Genomic DNA, 18,602 nt, shown 5'->3' with positions numbered 1-18,602 from the left:
GATCAGGGGTCTGGAAACAAAGCCCTATGAAGAGAGACTAAAAGAACTGGGCAGGTTTAGCCTGGAGAAGAGAAGATGGAGGGGAGACATGAGAGCACTCTTCAAATACTTGAAAGGTTGTCACACAGAGGAGGGCCAGGATCTCTTCTCGATCCTCCCAGAGTGCAGGACACGGAATAATGGGCTCAAGTTAAAGGAAGCCAGATTCCAGCAGGACATCAGGAAAAACTTCCTGACTGTTAGAGCAGTACGACAATGGAACCAGTTACCTAGGGAGGTGGTGGGCTCTCCCACACTAGAGGCCTTCAAGAGGCAGCTGGACAACCATCTATCAGGGATGCTTTAGGGTGGATTCCTGCATTGAGCAGGGGGTTGGACTCGATGGCCTTGTAGGCCCCTTCCAACTCTGCTATTCTATGTGCTCTAAAGTGAATAAAAGGTTAATAGCTTAAAAAGGCCAGACACCAGGTGATGCAGATCAGGGCAAATGTATATAAGAAGGAAGTCGCCTGGTATGTTCCTTGAGGGGGAGGTATTTTTTTTAATCTTCCTCCCAGCATGTAGCTGTTTTTTTGTTTGTTTTTCCTGAAGTTGCTGATGTAATGGACATTGTTATTTTCTTGTTATGAAAATACAGCTACTGTAAATGTACTGTTGATGCTTGGCGTCCTTATTTTATCTCTACGCTTAAACCTCGTTTCCTGACATAGAAGTAAGAGAAAGCTGCAAACTTGAACACGTGAACACACGCGTCCGCACACGTGTACACGCAAACACACACACCCCGCACCCCCTCTAGGACACCCCACCAGGAGCCCACCAGGGGACACCTGGAAAAGGCGAATGGGCACGACAAGGCAGGGAGTGGCCAGAAGCCCCTCAGTAAAAACTCCATTTACCCCCCTGCAAGCGGCACGTGGGCGACTTCCAAGCCCAGACGATATTGATTAAGTTAATCCCGCTGAATCCACACTGCTGATTTAACTGCCAGGACAACACCATAGGTCAGTTTCAAATGAAACTGACCAATCAAACCCAGCCAAGTCCTGGCTGCTTCATCCTTGTTTGAAACTTAACATGGCAAAGACTGAATTGCTTGTTTTTCCTCCTAAACCTTCTCCTCACCTCTCATTCTCTCTTACTGTCAACGATGTCACGCTTACTCCGGTCACGGAAGCTCGTAGTCTTGGCTTTATATTTGACTCCTCGCTCTCCTTTACTTCTCACATCGAGGCAGTAGCTAAGTCCTGTCGTTTCTTCCTGTATAATATTGCCAGGATTTGACCATTTTTGTCTGTCTCTTCTGCCAAGACTCTCGTTCACGCACTGGTTATCTCTCGGTTGGACTACTGCAACCTTCTTCTCTCTGGCCTTCCTTCGTCTCACATCAGTCCGCTGGTCTCTGTCCACCACTCTGCCGCTAAGATCATCTTCTTGGCCCGCCGCTCTGACCATGTCACTCCACTTCTGAAATCTCTTCATTGGCTTCCAATTCACTCCAGAATCCAATATAAACTTCTCCTGCTGACCTTCAAAGCTCTTCACGGTCTAGCTCCTGCCTATCTCTCCTCTCTCATCTCACACTATCGCTCCGCTCGTGCTCTCCGCTCCTCTGATGCCATGCTTCTCGCCTGCCCAAGGACCTCCACTTCCCTTACTCAGCTTCGTCCTTTTTCTTCTGCTGCCCCTTACGCCTGGAACGCTCTTCCAGATCACTTGAGAACTACAAACTCAATCACTGCTTTTAAAACTCCGCTAAAAACTTTTCTTTTCCCTATAGCCTTCAAATATTGAGTTTGTTCTGACTCTATACTGTTTAGCTTCACCCTACCCAGTGCCTGTTTACACTTCCCTGTGCCTGTTTGCATTCTCCTTCCCTCTTTATTGTTTACTACAACTTATTAGATTGTAAGCCTACGCGGCAGGGTCCTGCTATTTACTGTGTTATCTGTACAGCACCATGTACATTGATGGTGCTATATAAATAAATAAATAATAATAATAATAATAATAATAATAATAATAATAACCAATAGGGGGAGGGCTACAAGCGCAAAGCACACCTGGGAAAGCACATGGCGATGGCGGCCGAGTTATCTCAGCTGCAATTCCCCTTCTGACCACTGCATGGAAGTATATACCGTATTTCTTCGATTGTAAGACGCCATCGATTGTAAGACGCACACTACTTTCAGTACCACCAACAGAAAAAAAAACCCTAAGACACACCTGCGATTCTAAGACGCACCCCATTTTTAGAGATGTTTATCTGGGGGGAAAAGTGTGTCTTAGAATCGAAGAAATAGGGTACGCTATTGTCCTGCCTCAGCACCGTGTGGGCGCCAGGTCCTCACCTATTCTCGAGAGTAAACATTTTTGGAGCCTAATGCCTTGCCTGTGATCTTTCACGAGTGTCTCAATATTGGATTTGGGCACATTTGGATTCGGCATAATTTATGCACCACTAGAACACTAGAAGTGCAGGCGATTGGGGTGCGTAGACACGGCTGTTCTCCACTGATAGAGAAGCAGACATGGCCTGGTGAGGGGGGAGTTTGCACAGCCCCATTGCCGGCTCTCAGAGTTTGGGGCAGAACCCACCGCCACCGCCGCCGCCACCACCTGCCTCCCACTTTGTTCCCAAGGCTTGTTACCTGGGCATAAAGTGGCCGTGGGGCACTCTGCCCTCTGGATCTGCACACCGCTGTCGCCGTGATACTCTTGCATCCCCTCGCACTCGGGTCCGCCATGCTCTGGCTTGGGGCAACTACAGGTCCGGTAGCGGGTGACCATCTCGTTGCCGCACGTCCTGGAGCAAGGACTCCACGGGGCCCAGTCACACCAGCCGCCCGGAACTGGGGTAGAGAGCAAAAGTGTTCACAAGGTCTCCGAAGCAGCCCCCCTGCCCCCCCCCGGCATTTCTGCAAGGGTGGATTCAGCCTCTACCCAGGAATGGGGCAGAGCTGGAGAAGGGATCTCAGACAAGGACATTCCTCCGAGCCCCACTGTGGGCTCAAGCCCAGCGATGGAGAGTTGGAATTTCTCCCGGGGTCCCCAGAGGCCTTAAGCTACGCAGATTGCAAGGAAGGAGGCGAGACTTCGATGCGGGAGGAGCATCGAGGCACTGTGATGAAGGCAGAGAAGGCGCCCTTCTCTCAAGACCTGCTCCTCGGACGGCAGCCTTCCCGACCTGGTGCCCTCTAGGCCTGTTGGACTACTACTCCCATCACCTCCAGCCACAGCCATGTAGTCCAACACCAGGTTGGGGAAGGCTGTGTCCTACTGCGTATAGGAAGCGAGGAGCAATGTCATAGAATCATAGAATAGCAGAGTTGGAAGGGGCCTACAAGGCCATCGAGTCCAACCCCCTGCTCAATGCAGGAATCCACCCTAAAGCATCCCTGACAGATGGCTGTCCTGCTGCCTCTTGAAGGCCTCTAGTGTGGGAGAGCCCACAACCTCCCTAGGTCACTGGTTCCATTGTCGTACTGCTCTAACAGTCAGGAAGTTTTTCCTGATGTCCAGCTGGAATCTGGATTCCTTTAACATGAGCCCGTTATTCCGTGTCCTGCACTCTGGGAGGATCGTCCAAAGGAAGCAGAGGCTGATCGCTCTTTATGGAGTTGCCCTCGTGCACTGGCCGCTGTCCAGCATTCACCCAGCCTCCTCCCCTTCTGCAGGGCCCTTCCCCTCCCGGAATAATGGGCTCAAGTGACAGGAAGCCAGATTCCGGCTGGACATCAGGAAAAACTTCCTGACTGTTAGAGCAGTACGGCAATGGAACCAGTTACCCAGGGAGTTGTGGGCAATCCCACACTAGAGGCCTTCAAGAGGCAGCTGGACAACCACCTGTCAGGGATGCTTTAGGGTGGATTCCTGCCTTGAGTAGGGGGTTGGGCTCAATGGCCTTGTAGGCCCCTTCCAACTCTGCTATTCTATGATTCTATGATTCCCCTGCCCATTACTCACTGGCGCAAGGCTGGTTAGTGCAGATCAGTTTCCCTTCGGCACAGGTGCTGCAAGGAGAGGAAGAGCAGGCAATGTGAGACACACACACATACACACACACACACACACACTGGCCGGAGCTGGGAGGGTCCCCCCCGGTGCTCCTGGGATAGCCCGTCATCCCCGCCTCCCCTCCTGGCTGGCCTCACCAGCTGTTGCAGCCATCGGAGCGAGGGACGCTCTCTCCCGGCAGGTGCCGGCGGCCAGTGAGCAGGTCCAGGCAGGTGCAGCGGTGTTTCTCCACGCAGGCCGTTCCGTTCCCATCCAGGACCTTCCCACTGGGGCAGTAGCAGCCGGGCTCACAGGCCCACATGCAGTGCTGGGGTCAGGGGAGGGAAGGGTGAGAGTGAGCCACAAAGAGAGGCCATGGAGAGAGGCCACGGGGCACGCGGGAGGGAGAGTTAGGGGGGTTCATGGTGGAGCGCGTGATCTACGTCAGGGGTGTTGAGCCTCTTTTATCTCGAGGGCGGAATTCCACTTCAGAGAAAACCTCGGTGGGTGGAGCCAAAAACAAAAGGGCGCCGAGTCCAAAAATATCAGCAATAGCAAAAAGATCAGCATAGTCAGGTTAAAGCTTTTACTCCTTGAACTAATAAGCCCTTAGAAGAGGCGTTTCAACCTTTTAGAATGGGGGGTGGGGTGGGAAGGCAGAAAACTGCAAATGAACTGCAGCTGGCCCAATCCTGCAGGCCCAACCCGGTCTGCCCAGGGGCCAAATCCAGCCCTCCTGGGTTCCCCACATGGCCAGGCCCCCTTCCACCCACCACTGACCGTTGGGCGGCTACCCAGCGTTTCTGCAGGCTCTCACCCCTTCTGAAAGGCTGGAACGGCTCTCCTAAGTGGGTGGCAGTAAGAGGAGCTTTTGATTGAAATACAGGGCTGGTTTTGGCCACACCCCTTTTTACCTTTGGCTCCACCCACCACCGGAACGCGGCCCCCGAGAGCTTCTCTGGAATGGAATCCGGCCCTTGGCTCAACGAGGTTCCCCACGCCTGCTCTCTGTGAACCCTGGCCCTCAAAGGAGGGGGTTAAGATGAGGAGAGAAAAAGCCCACTCTGGTCCACCCTCTCTGCGCTAAAGAAAATCGGCCGGTGGAGATGGGTGAGTGGCGTTGGCTCTTTCGGGAGTATCAGGGACGCTGGGCTCAGAGACAAAAGCCATGGGATGGAGGGGGTCACACACGCAAGCTGGGGCTCACCGCGATGTCATCACACGAGCGAGGGCACGGGGGGCCGCAGCGGCTGTAGGCAGAGGCCTCCACGGCAGAGCAGTTTGGAGCTGCACGGAGAGGCGCAAGGTGAAGGCAGGAAAGGGCTAGTGGCACAAAAGGACACCCACCCACCCATGCAAGTAACCCCAGCCCATCTCCTCCAAAAGGGGAGGGTCCCAAATGACTTCAGGCCCATCGAAGCTCCAGGTCTCTGGGCAGGAGAAGCATCATAAAAGGAGACCTTCCCTCCCCCCTCCCTCGCCAGAACTCTAAGGAACGCGGCCTCTCATCCAAATTACTGGAAGGGGGCAGAGATACACCACGACTTGCTCCCAGAGCCAGTGTGGTTAAAGATGTGGGTTCAAATCCCCACCAAGCCACAGCATTCATGGGGCGACCTTGGGACGGGCACAATCTCTCAGCCTAAACTACCTTATAGGGTTGTTGTGAGGGTAACACAGGGTGAGAAGGGGTGTGTGTGCGCTGTGAATGCTGTGCTTGAGAAACAGGCCCAAGAAAGAGGGGAGCAGGAATAGCAAGAGATCAGCCTTTTCCAACCTGTTGTCTTTCAGAGGTGTTGGACTGCAACTCCCATCATTCCCAGTTAGCATGGGCATGGTGGCTGGGAATGATGGGAGTTGCAGTCCAACACCTCTGGAGAGTACCAGGTTGGGGAACGCTGTAATAGATAAAGAATAAATAAAATTGCCCATCTCCCTGACATCACACTATAGCACTCTTAGCCATTATTATTATTATTATTATTATTATTATTATTATTATTATTATTATTATTTGTATCCCACCTTTTGCCCAATGCTGGGCCTCAAGGCGGCCTAATTATTAATAATTATTATAATAATAATTATTAATTATTATTATTAATAATTTTATCTCTTGTATGAAACAAGTCAGATTGTTTTATACAAGTCAGATTACAGGCATTGCAGGCATCCGGTTTTTGTCCTGTTTCGTCATATGTTTTGACTTCATCAGAAAAGCAGTTCCATTATCGCCATGAATGAGCAATACCGTGGGAGGACAGGAGCTTGCAAACTTTAAATAGTCCTTCCATCCTGTTTTTTTTAAAATTTATTTAAAGCCCTCAAAAGGAGGTTTTTCTCAATCCCTGGCAAGTAATCCAAAATGCTTCAACAGCAGCAAGTACTAGTTTTTCTAGATGGTTGTAACAGGCTTTGACAAGTCATGCTGTCTTTTACTGATTCAAGAATTTCCTGACAATTGAGCCTGTTTTAATTATGACGGCTTTCTGGGTGTTGGTGTGGATGTATTTTGGGAGGCCCAGTTTCTGAAGGTTTTCTGTATAGCTTTTTGATGTGATGCCGGCGACTGATGTGACTAACAGAATAATTATGACCTTTTCCTATTATTATTATTATTATTATTATTATTATTATTATTATTATTATTATCATCATCATCATCATCATCATCATCATCATCATCCTGCCTTTTTTTCCTCTTGGAAGGAGCGCAAGGTGGCTCACACGGCCCTCCTCCTCCTCCTCCCTATTTCTATGCTCACAACAACCCTGTGAGGTGGAGAGTCTGTGACTGGCCCAGTGGGTTTCTATGGCGGAACGGGGACTAGAACCCGGATCTCCTGACTCCCGGTCCGACACTCTAGTCACTACCCCACACTGGCACACATCGGTGGCAACCCCTCCCCCCTCAAACCCCCCCACATTTCCCCAAATGTGTGGGAGCAATTCTTCCTCCAGCTGGTGCTTCCAGCCCTGCAAAGCTGGGGTGTAATGGGGTGGGGATGTGTCTGCACCGTTTTCTGCACTGTTTACACATCGCCCACCGGGCTCAGGATCTGCTTCCCCCTCCCTGGGCTCACCTGGGCACGGGTTCAAGTTGCAGGCCTCCACCTGGGTGGGAGCCCCCTCGCAGTAGTCCCCGCCCCCCTGTGGGGCAGGACTGTCGCAGGCTCTCCCCCGGCTCTGCATGCCTCCCCCGCAGCTGACGGTGCAGTCGGTCCAGGGGCTCCAACCCCCCCAGCCCCCGCTTCCTGCAAAAAATGAGGGCGGGGGGGACACTCAGCACAGCCCCTCGGAATGGCGGTAGGACCCTCCGCACCCTTGTACCTGCTCCTTCCTAACTGGAGATGCTGGTGGGGGCTGAACCTGCGACCGTGTGCAGGTAAAGCTGACGGTGTGTGTGCGTGTGTGTCTCTCTCTCTCTCACACACACACATACTGCAAGGTCCTGGAGCTTCAGGACTGGTGGCTTAAGTAAACTGCCATTTCCAGACATGTTCTTGGAAGCTCACCCCCCCCCCCTCCCCTCACTCTCCCACTGCTTTTAGCTGCTTTCAGTTCTGGATGTTTTATCATTTTGTTGCAAGACGCCTCGAGCCTTTTTTTGCAGGAAGGCATCTGAGAAATCTAATTGATAATAGGCAGGAACTGCCTTCCCTCTTTGGAATCCTCTGGTGGCAAACAGTAAGACCAGAGACGCCTCTCTTTCTGTGAATGCCTCTATTTCGGACCCGTTTCCTGTGACCGCCACACCCCACCCTGGCAAGGTCCTGCACGGCCGGCCACAGGTTCCGTTTGGCTTTGCGGCAGGCGCATCAAACCAGCCTGATCAAGTCCCGGACAAACCCACACCGGGAAATGCTCCCGGGAGGCCATGTCTGTCCACGGGGAGGGCGTCGTGGGTTGTGGCACCCTGATGTAGTGCCCCCAAGAGCTGCGATTCCCATGGGGCTGTGCTTGTACAGGCAGGGGGTTTGTGAGATCAGGGCCCGGGGGGCGCACCGTCCAAAGACGGGCCCGGTGGCACCAAACCGTTGTGCAACTCTGCGTGCTCTTCCAGGCTGCTTCTCCACACTTTGAGGTGGCACCATTGGCTGGGGTCTTCCACAGGAAACACTTACTGGTGCACGGCTGGACGTGGCAGGGCTTCTCCTCCCGCTCAGGGCCCAGGCAGGGCACTCCCAGGCCAGACGGAGGGGGGTCCGTGCAAAAGTGGTACCGGTTCTGGAGTCCCAAGCCACAGGAAGCCGAGCACTCGCTCCAGGGTGTCCACTCGGACCAGTGGCCGTTCACTGATGAGGGAGAAGCACATAAGACCCAGGGCACTAAAACGCTTTGCAGCCTGAGGGCTGAATTAAATTCTGACGATGCTTGGTGTGGGTGTGGGTGTGGGTGTGTGGGTGTGGGTGTCCCTTCCAGTGGTGGGTGGAGCCAAAGTTTTTGGCTCCATCCACCAGGCAGTCCAACAGAGGTGTTGGCCTGCCTGTTTTAGCTTGCAGCTCTGGGTGCCAGGAACTTAAGTCTTTTAGAACGGTAAAATAAACCTTTTATAGTTGAAGGAAGGGGGTGTGAGGCCAGGGGTAGGGGGCATGGCTGCCTGGGGAATTCTGGAGGGCTGGATTGGGACCCCAATTTGGTGCATGGGCCTGAGGTTTTGCACCTTTAATGTAACATGTCTGTTCAGGAGGGTGAGTCGTGCTCTTTCTGGAGTCTGAAGGTGGAGGACGGGGCATCAAAGCCTCCAGAGCAGCCTTCCTCAACCTGGGGTGCTCCAGATGCGTTGGACTGCATCTCCCAGAATGCCCCAGCCATGTTGTGAACCCGGGCGCCATTGAGGTGCATCCGGGTGGGCACACGTTCATCGGCGTCCCCACTGAGACAGCGCACGCTGGCACCCTGTGGACCACGGTCAAACTCAGACGGCGCTCAGCAGGCACCTGGTTTTCCATTTTGAAGAGCAGCTGTATTGCGCATGCTGATTGGCTGGTCTTGCGTCAGTCACAAGGCCAGCTCCCTCCCCCCTGGAGCCACATTTAATGGGCAAAAAGAGTGAAAACCTTTTAAATTCATGCACGGAACAAACTCTGAAGAACGTATCAAACAAAAGAAAGCTCAAAGCACACCGCCCAGGAGGATAAAACCCTAGATCAGGGGTGGGGAAGGTGTGGCCGTCAAGAGGTTGCTGGATTCCAGTTCCCATCATCCCTCATCATTCGTAATTCTGGCTTGAAGTGATGCAAGTTGCTGTCCGCCCACATGCTCCCCGCTGCTGCGCTAGACTCACTTCAGCCTCTGATTATTTTATACTCAGGGACCGTACCCAGAGGAGCGAATTTGGAAGTGGAGCCAGAGTTCCCTAGAGAGACACCGAGCGTCACCAGATGGGGTGTGTGGGTGGGTGTGGAATCACGGTTCCCTACCGTCACTTCTCCGCCCCTGCTCTTGTCCCACAATACTTCTTCTTTCTTCCCATAGAAGAAAGAGGAAGTAAACAAAGACCACGTGGCCCATTCAGGGGCCGCTTTTATCACGCCGCTTTTCCTGCACACAGCAGGAGATTGCAGCACATTCCGTTTCCTTACAAAAAAGACAGATTAAAAGGGGTCCATTTTGTGATGGATAGAAGGCAAGAAGCACAGGAGGCGGGTGGACACCCTCATCTAAAGGATGCCTGAAAAGCCGTGAGTGGACAATAAAACCTTCATCTGATGAACCCCACAGCGACCTGGGAATGACCCTGGATCGTCAGAACGGGACGCAGCCCTTTGTCGGTGCAAACAGAGGACCGCTCTCTCATCCACCACTTCTGAACGGCAATAGTCCCAGCAATAATCCCTTTGGAGCAAGCATCCACAACCTGATACCCTCCAGTTGGACTTCAACCCCCATCATTCCCAGTCAAAACGGCCATGGGAATCCAACACATCTGGAAGGCCCTAGATTGGGGGAGGCAGCCTGGGAGCAAGAAGAGTCCCCTGTAACCCGGGGCCTTACCGTCACCACAGGCTGCGCGGGAGCAGTTGCCCACCTGGCCAGAGAGGCAGGAGCTGTAGGAGGAGAAAATGGCGCGTGGTGAAGGGGGGGGGGGGTCAGCTGGCGGTCTGGGAAGGGAAGGGGGGCCGGGCGCGTGGGAGAGTCAGAGGAAGGTGCACTGACCAGTTCTCGCAGCCTTTGGGTACGACGTCTCCCGGGGCATAGAGCATCCCCTGCACAGCACACGGGCACTCCTCCCTCGGCACACAGAGATTGTTCTAGGAGGAGAGATGTGGGGCACCAGCATTGGGGGCAGGAAGAGCCTGTCTTCCCCCCCCCCGCTCGACGTTTAAGCCGCCCCCGAACTGCACGCTGTGCTATGGGGCCCCCTCTCACCCCATCCCTGTAACCAAATCCAACATCTGGGGATGGGGAAAACGACATTCCTCGGCCGATATAAACCCTGAAGTTCATGCACATGTGCGTAGCTCTGTGCTGCACCTGCGCTTAGCTCTGCATCCTCAATGCGATTTGGGTTCCCAGTTGTTTCAGCCGCAGGGCAGAGGGCAAGGAAGGGGGTGTCTGGGTGGGACTTCTGCCACACTCACCAGCAGGACGGCGCCACCAGGGCAGAAACAGCCAGCCTGGCAGGTCCTGTTTGCCGCACCAGGATCCGTGCTGAGTTCCGCACAGGAGGCCGGTCCCTCTGCGCACTCCTGCCACACCTTCCCCTCCGGGCAGAGGCCGGGCACCTCAGCTGGTGGGAAAGGACAAGGCAGAGGTGGGCGTCTCACAGTATCAGAGCCGGAACGGGCAGCCGGCTACTGTAATCACAGGGCGCGGAGCTTTGCAGGCTGAGAAGAAGCCCAGGATTTATGGGCTGCCGTGTTTTCACTTGTTGCTGCTGCTGCTTTTATCTCTCTGTTTTTGTCATTCTTTGTAGTTCGTCTGTTCTGTTATTCATAGAATCATAGAATAGCAGAGTTGGAAGGGGCCTACGAGGCCATCGAGTCCAACCCCCTGCTCAATGCAGGAATCCATCCTAAAGCATCCCTGACAGGTGGTTGTCCAGCTGCCTCTTGAAGGCCTCTAGAGTGGGAGAGCCCACCACCTCCCTAGGTCACTGATTCCATTGTCGTACTGCCCTAACAGTCAGGAAGTTTTTCCTGATGCCCAGCTGGAATCTGGCTTCCTTTAACTTGAGCCCGTTACTCCGTGTCCTGCACTCTGGGAGGATCGAGAAGAGATCCTGGTCCTCCTCTGTGTGACAACCTTTCAAGTCCTTGAAGAGTGCTCTCATGTCTCCTCAATCTCCTCTTCTCCACCCTAAAGCATCCCTGACAGACGCTTGTCCAGCTGCCTCTCAAAGGCCTCTAGTGTGGGAGAGCCCACCACCTCCCTAGGTCACCGGTCCCATTAATTTACTATACGCTGCCCAGAGAGCTCCGGTTATTGGACGGTGCAAAGGTGCGGTCAAGCACGGCATGAATGCCCCTTTATCCACCATTTGCCCAGCATTTACATGCCCGGCCTGCTGCGGTGGATCCAGAGGCCCAGCCAAGGGCTCACCTGCGCAGGGCTGAAGGCTGCAGGTGGCAAACTCGATCCTGCGCAAGACGGCGGTGCTGCTGCCCCGCGTGCGGTTCCGATAGCCGCCCCCACAGGGCACCGAGCACTCTGACCAGGGCCCCCAGTCCATGCCGGAACCTAGGGTGGGGGGGAAGGGAGGGGATTCAGAAGGGGTGGGAGGTTTAACCCCAGCAGTGCTGAATCGGAAGCTTCGGGAGGGAGACCAGCAGCAGCCTCGACCCCCAAAGGCGTTGACCCCAAAGCCACGATGAGGGCAGGCCCCTCTCAGCCCGCTTCCTCCTGCTTTGGGGCGGCCTTACAGCTCGTGCCCAACTGGGCACCCTTCCCCCACCAATGCCCCCAACCTTTGGGGCCCACTTGCCAGGCAAGGCTGACTTTTGTTCAGGTCTGGGGAAATGTCTCCCCAAAGCCTCCAGTAGCCTCCAGGCCAGGGGAGGGAGCCCGAGAGCCTGCAGACCTGATGGGAACCTCCGCAGGCTTTATTAGGCCCCCCAGGCCAGAAGGCCCCCACCCCTAAAAAAGGAGGGTGCCAACAGCACTCCGAAGTGTTCAAAAGCGGGAGCTGGCATGAATGAGGGTAAAGCTCTCCTCACGTGCTTAAAGAGACTCTTGCTCAGTTAACTCCTCTGGAATTGAAAACTGGCCCAAGGGCTGTAGCCTGGCTCAGTTTCAGGTCTGGGCAGGGTGGTGGTGTTCCCCCAATTCCTCTCACCCTGGCAAGGCTGCAGGCTGCAGAACTCAATCTCCACACTGGATCCCTGGCAGAGCTGTCCTCCGGCGGCGGCAGGGGGCTCAGAGCTGGAGCGGTAGCGACGACGGGTGCCGACGTTGCAGGTACGGCTGCAGGACCCCCAGGCTGTCCAGCCACTCCAGCCACAGTCAACTGCAAGGGGCACAGGGGGAGAGGGACGGAGGCAACTCAGGGGTCTTCCTCGGGGTGACGCTTCCAAGCCCTAGCAGTCCCGAGGAGATAGATGTGTACCCACCCGCCCCAGCCTGCATAAGATCAGAATCTCATCTTATCTCACTGCGTTCTCACAACAGCCGTGCGAGGCGGCCTAGGCTGAGAAGGAGGCTGACCCAGCCAGCTGCAGGGCTCAAGCCTGGGGCTCCTGCATCCACCCCCCCACCTCTCCCCACTGGAACCTCCAGTTTTTTAAAAAGGCACCCGGCAGCATTTCCTACGTTACCTGGGCATGGCTCGGTGCCACATTCCATCTCCCCATCAATGCAGGTGCTGGAAAGGAAGCGCGAGACGTTCAGATTGCCTATGCCGGGGACAGAAGGACCCAGATCTGCTGGCTACAGAGCCCAACGGCCGGTGAGGGGCAGGCTGGTCCTGGAATGGATCAGGACTTTATAGGGGAAAGTTGCAGTGGGGATGAAAGAGCGCCCAAGGGTGCCTCTTGAGGGCTGTTTGGGATCTTGGACAGCTGCAGACGGCTGCCACCCACATCTCGGTTAGGCAGCGAGGAAGGAGCAAGACCTCCAGACGACGAGCCTGGCTTCTCTGGCGCAGACAGGACCAGAACGGGCCTCCTCTGATGGAGGGGTAACCTCCTGGATGGACTGACACGGCCCTCCTCCTCTGCTCCACCCTTCCTGCCCCGAACTGGGAGGCCAGCCACCCCGTACCAGTTGTTGCAGGAGTCCAGGGGGACGGTGCTGCCCCGCTGGTGGAGCTCCCCCTGGTGGTAGCAGGGGCACTCGCTGAGCGGCAGGCAGGTGTCGCCCTGCAGGAAGAGCCCGTCGGGGCAAGAGCAGCCCTCGTGGCAGTGGGAGGCGCACTCCACGCGGGGGCCCCGGTCCAGGCAGAGGCGTGGGCAGGGCCCTCCTTTCCGCCGGCACTCCTCCGCTGTCTGGTACACCATGTTCCCCGGGCACAGCGCTGCAAGCGAGGGAGAGGCAGAGACTTGCAGTGAGACAGCAGCAGCAGGGGTGGGCAGGGGCAGGGGAGGCAGAGCAGGATATTTGGGGTGGGGGCTGGGGCAGGAGATGCGATATGGCTGCAAGAAAGGCCAATGCTATTTTGGGCTGCATTAGTAGTATAGCTTCCAAATCACGTGAGGTCCTGGTTGCTCTCTATTCGGCCCTGGTTAAGCCTCCTCTAGAGTATTACGTCCAGTTCTGGGCTCCACAATTCAAGAAGGACGCAGACAAGCTGGAGCGTGTTCAGAGGAGGGCAACCAGGATGATCAGGGGTCTGGAAACAAAGCCCTATGAAGAGAGACTGAAAGAACTGGGCATCTTTAGCCTGGAGAAGAGAAGATTGAGGGGAGACATGATAGCACTCTTCAAATACTTGAAAGGTCGTCACACAGAGGAGGGCCAGGATCTCTTCTCGATCCTCCCAGAGTGCAGGACACGGAATAATGGGCTCAAGTTACAGGAAGCCAGATTCCAGCTGGACATCAGGAAAAACTTCCTGACTGTTAGAGCAGTACGACAATGGAACCAGTTACCTAGGGAGGTTGTGGGCTCTCCCACACCAGAGGCCTTCAAGAGGCAGCTGGACAACCATCTGTCAGGGATGCTTTAGGGTGGATTCCTGCATTGAGCAGGGGGTTGGACTAGATGGCCTTGTAGGCCCCTTCCAACTCTGCTATTCTATGATTCTATGCCAGGGTGATTGAGAAAGGAGAAAAGGAAGGCCCGCAGAGAAACAGAGGAGGGGGCGATGATCTACTGGCAACTCCCCAGACATTATTTATTTATTTATTTATTACATTTTTATACCGCCCAATAGCCGAAGCTCTCTGGGCGGTTCACAAACATGGGACTAAACTCCCACCATCCCTGGCCATTGGCCATTGCTGCTTAAAGCTGATGGGAAGTGGAGGCCAATGACATCTGGACTGCTACAGGTGCCCCCCACCCCAACTGGAAAATGAACTCAAGCCAACCGACTGACGTGGTGAAAAGGCAGGGCGATTCCGGACAAACGGAAGGTCATTCCTGAACATTCTTTGTTCCTTCCTTCCATTTATATCCTGCCTTTCCTTGAAGGACCTCGGTCCTGGGATTTTTGCACGGCTGATTTTAATAACAATATTAATAATAATCTCTGTGTGTGCGTGCACTGTGTCTGTTCATATGTGTGTATGGGAACGTTTTTATATTATGTACAATATTGTATTTTTAAGGTTTTTTAAGGCTTGTAAACCACACAGAGATTATTGGCTATTGGGTGGCACAGAAATAGAACGAACGAACGAATGAACGTGGTCTGTCCATCCTCACCACCATTTTGTCCTCACAGCCACCCTATGAGGCGGGACAGGCTGAGAGGGAGTAACTTTTACAACCCAGTCGGGATTTGAACCCGGGTCTCCCCAGTCCTGGCCAGATACTGTCACCATTCTTCCTCTCGGTTGACCTGTAGATGCCCAGATTGTCACCTGCATAAATGGCTTTTTAAGAGGAAATACAACATCATGTCCGTGGTCCTTCCCCCACCCCAATCCACGCACACGCACACACGCACCGTGGCAAATAGGATCTTGGGGAAGCACGACGTAGATGGGGAAACAGTGCAAGGGAAAAGGTTAAATAATATCCTCCCCCACTCCTTGCCCCACTGCTCTGATCAAATGTGGGTCAACTCTCTCCATTTTAAAGTAGAAAGGACCTAGAGCAGCCTACCTCAACCTGGGGCGCTCCAGATGTGTTGGACTACAACTCCCAGAATGCCCCAGCCAGCTGGCTGGGGCATTCTGGGAGTTGTAGTCCAACACATCTGGAGTGCCCCAGGTTGAGGAAGGCTGACCTAGAGGAAGTCAGGAAATGAGGAGGGGGCCCTCTCCCATGTCACCTGTTTGGCCCTCAGTCACAAAGAGCGATGCCCCCATCCCACGGGTCATGATGGGCGACCTCTGGCCCATAGGCCTAACCAGGCCCGCGGAGGTTCTCAATCCGGGCCACGGAAGCCCCCAGCCCTACCTTTGCAGGGCTGAGTGTTGCAATCGCGGGTCTGGATGAGCGGTCCGGAGCACTCGGGTCCCCCGTAGGCAGGGTTGGAGCAGGTGCGGTTGCGGGTCTTGACGCCGGAGTCGCAAAGAGCCGAGCACGTGGACCAGGCTGTCCAGGGGGTCCAGATGCCTTCCACTGGGAACAGGGTTTAGAGAGAAAGAGAGAGAGATGGGAAGGAAGGAAGGAACAGGAGGAAAATGTCTCCAGGATAGGGCCGGAGGTTGGGGCACGTGTATCAACAGTCCCGGGCAGGGGTCTCCCTGCAGGACACGGAGTCATGGCTCAAGTGACAGGAAGCCAGATTCCGGCTGGACATCAGGAAAAACTTCCTGACTGTTAGAGCAGTATGACAATGGAATCAGTGATCTAGGGAGGTTGTGGGCTCTCCCACACTGGAGGCCTTCAAGAGGCAGCTGGACAACCATCTGTCAGGGATGCTTTCGGGTGGATTCCTGCACTGAGCAGGGGGTTGGACTCAATGGCCTTGTAGGCCCCTTCCAACTCTGCTATTCTATGATTCTATGAATTCAGTTCTATTCCTAGATACTTCGTACCCGTGACGAGGTCCACAATCATTTCCAAAACATAGGATGAGGAATATGTATTGATACTTATGATATATTTGATGTTAACTTATTAAAGTGCAAAAGAAATATTTTCCGTAAAGTTTTTTAGTATTTCTGCAAACGTTAGGGCTCTGCTGAACCTGCTGGTGCCTCTTTCTCGTGAGCGGATGCCGCTGTTTTGGTCTCGGGAGGGTTGGCACTCCGCCCCACACGCCACTAATAGAAGGACTGAGGCACCGCCTGCGTTTCTGCACACAGCCCTGAGGTGCCTTGCAAAATTAAAACTACAAACAAGGGAACAATTAAGTAGTCTGACTACCGAAGAAAAAACTATCTGTGGCGTCAGACATATAAAACAACAAATGAGTCCACAATTAGGGTTGGTTCCACTCACAGCTCAGGGAAATAGATCAACTGTCGCCCTATTACAGCCTTCCTCAACCTGGGGCGCTCCAGATGTGTTGGACTGCATCTCCCAGAATGCCCCAGCGGGGCATTCTGGGAGATGCAGTCCAACACATCTGGAGCACCCCAGGTTGAGGAAGGCTGCCCTATTAGGTTCTATGTTTTCCTGTTGGACCTCTAATGAGCCAAAATGGTGGCCACCTTTTGCTGTGCGAGAACTTCAAGGGGAAAGCAAATTGGATTTCCTAAAAGGGGGAATCAAATCCAAGTGCCCTTTATTTGTCAAGGTCCCATTAATCGCATCACCTCTGGAACGATTTCCCCTTGCTCCTCCCTTGGTGTAAAATAGCCGAACTGCCAGAGGCATTAAACGTGTGTAAGCATTTGGTTTTTTAAAAGTTCTTTAAATACCAGCTTTAAGGAGAAAGCAAGCAGGACCCTGGCGTGCAGGAAGGACCTTTGGAGAATAATCTGGTTCTCCATCTGTGTTAAGGACTTGTAAAGTTTATGTTTTAATATTGTAATTTATTTATTTTTGTACATTTCTTTCCCTAGGTTTAAATTGTATATGTTTTAAATTTTGTAAGGCCGCCTTGAGGCCCAGTATTGGGCAAAAGGCGGGATACTACTACTACTACTACTACTACTAATAATAATAATAATAAATGTTTTTACACAAACACACACACACACACACACACTGCTGTTCACGGGCACCAATGGAAGCTTCCCTCCTAGGGCAGATATTAAATTCCGTGCAAGCAATTTTGGGTGAGACTGCAGTGTGCTGGGAAACCACGCCGCATGGTCCTGATCCTGTCTTCCTGCCACACACACAGCGGCTATTTTTTTAAAAATAGAACACACACATTTAACATGCCATGTAGATCGGTCCTTGGGAATCTCTTTTATGTTTACCAAACGCTAAAGACTTTGGTGCCTGGAAGCGGCTTGTTCCTTGGACTGCCGGACGGCCGCTGTAACGTTGAAGGGTTGCTCTTTTCACCTATAGTCGTGCAGTCCTTGCAACAGCTCCTTCCTGAGCAGGGCGGGTGTGGAGCTGAATGGCTTGTGGGCGTTATTTGGTGCAATAAAACAAGCCTTCGGTGCACGAAGCAATTCAATGAAATGTCGTCGGGAAGGGCCCAGCTTCGGACTGTCGAGAAGCGTTCATCCTCCCACATCTCCTAGCACCGGGGCAGCATGGTCAGGCACGTGCCGAGGGCCCACACCCCAGCAGGGGCCCCTGAGGGTGCTGCTGAGAAGGGGGAGCTGCAGCAGAGGCCACGGCCTACTCGCTCTCTGCCTGCTGCGAGGAAGTGGTCGCAATGAGGAGAATCATAGAATCGCAGAATCGCAGAATCACAGAATCGCAGAGCCGGGAGGGGCCTCCAAGGCCATCGAGTCCAACCCCCTGCTCAAGGCAGGAATCCACCCTGAAGCATCCCTGGCAGAAAGGGGGTGAGGAGTCATAGCAGCTGGTAGCAAGTCAGGCTCACCGAGGGAGTGTGGGGCGAGGCAGGGGGTCTCGCCCAAGAGCCCTCGAAGGCCTGGAGCTGGCGCTGCCTGGCCCCGCTCCGCCTCTCACCTGGGCAGGGGGGCGTGTCGCAGGGCTCCTCCTGCACGGTCTCCCCCTCACACGCCGTGGCCTCCGAAGTGCCGTTGCAGCGCCGGAAGCGCTTCCTCACGCCCGTCACATCCGGGGCGTAGAAGCAGGTCTTGGAGCAGGGCGACCAGGGCGTCCAGTCGCTCCAGATGAAGGTCACCTCTGGGGACAGGCAGGGCAGAGAGGTCGGAGGCAGGGCAGGAGTGTGTGCGTGCACGTGTGTGTGTGTTCTCAGAGGCAGGGGCTCTCAGCTGGCAAGACGCCCCGGCCAAAAGAAACGCCTGGGCCAGGGGGCGGCTCCTAAGTGGCTGTGCCGACCCCCCTGCCCTGCCCCAGAGCAATGGGGCTCCTTCCCCTGCCTCTGGGACACTCGACATTGTTGAATCGCAGGGCGAGGCATTAACAGGCAGCCCCCCATCCCGTTCAGGGCAGTCCGATGTCCTGCTGCCACTGGTGGGCGTGGCCCCTCCTACCTGAAGCGCAGACCGTGT

At 54.2% G+C, this 18,602-nt stretch overlaps 1 protein-coding gene across 1 annotated transcript in view; it reads right to left on the bottom strand.

Moving 5' to 3' along the window:
- The window catches only part of LOC134413389 (SCO-spondin-like), a 138,493-nt gene that overhangs the window by 42,258 nt on the left and 77,633 nt on the right, over positions 1-18,602 (bottom strand). Inside the window, exons 60-74 of the mRNA XM_063147571.1 lie at positions 18,585-18,602; positions 18,094-18,273; positions 15,505-15,669; positions 13,201-13,453; positions 12,756-12,802; positions 12,278-12,448; positions 11,545-11,682; positions 10,584-10,732; positions 10,159-10,253; positions 9,997-10,049; positions 8,124-8,294; positions 5,207-5,286; positions 4,158-4,327; positions 3,970-4,016; positions 2,655-2,855 (exon numbers count right to left, since the gene is read on the bottom strand). The exon at positions 18,585-18,602 is cut by the window's right edge and continues 74 nt beyond it. Of these exons, the coding sequence (XP_063003641.1) occupies positions 2,655-2,855; positions 3,970-4,016; positions 4,158-4,327; positions 5,207-5,286; positions 8,124-8,294; positions 9,997-10,049; positions 10,159-10,253; positions 10,584-10,732; positions 11,545-11,682; positions 12,278-12,448; positions 12,756-12,802; positions 13,201-13,453; positions 15,505-15,669; positions 18,094-18,273; positions 18,585-18,602 (1,938 nt within the window). The remainder of the gene's footprint in view (positions 1-2,654; positions 2,856-3,969; positions 4,017-4,157; positions 4,328-5,206; positions 5,287-8,123; positions 8,295-9,996; positions 10,050-10,158; positions 10,254-10,583; positions 10,733-11,544; positions 11,683-12,277; positions 12,449-12,755; positions 12,803-13,200; positions 13,454-15,504; positions 15,670-18,093; positions 18,274-18,584) is intronic.

Source organism: Elgaria multicarinata, chromosome 1, assembly GCF_023053635.1.
Source record: "Elgaria multicarinata webbii isolate HBS135686 ecotype San Diego chromosome 1, rElgMul1.1.pri, whole genome shotgun sequence".
NCBI classification, from domain to species: domain Eukaryota; kingdom Metazoa; phylum Chordata; class Lepidosauria; order Squamata; family Anguidae; genus Elgaria; species Elgaria multicarinata.
The sequence above is the reverse complement of the archived record's forward strand: the minus strand, read 5'-3'. Positions and strand labels throughout refer to the sequence as shown.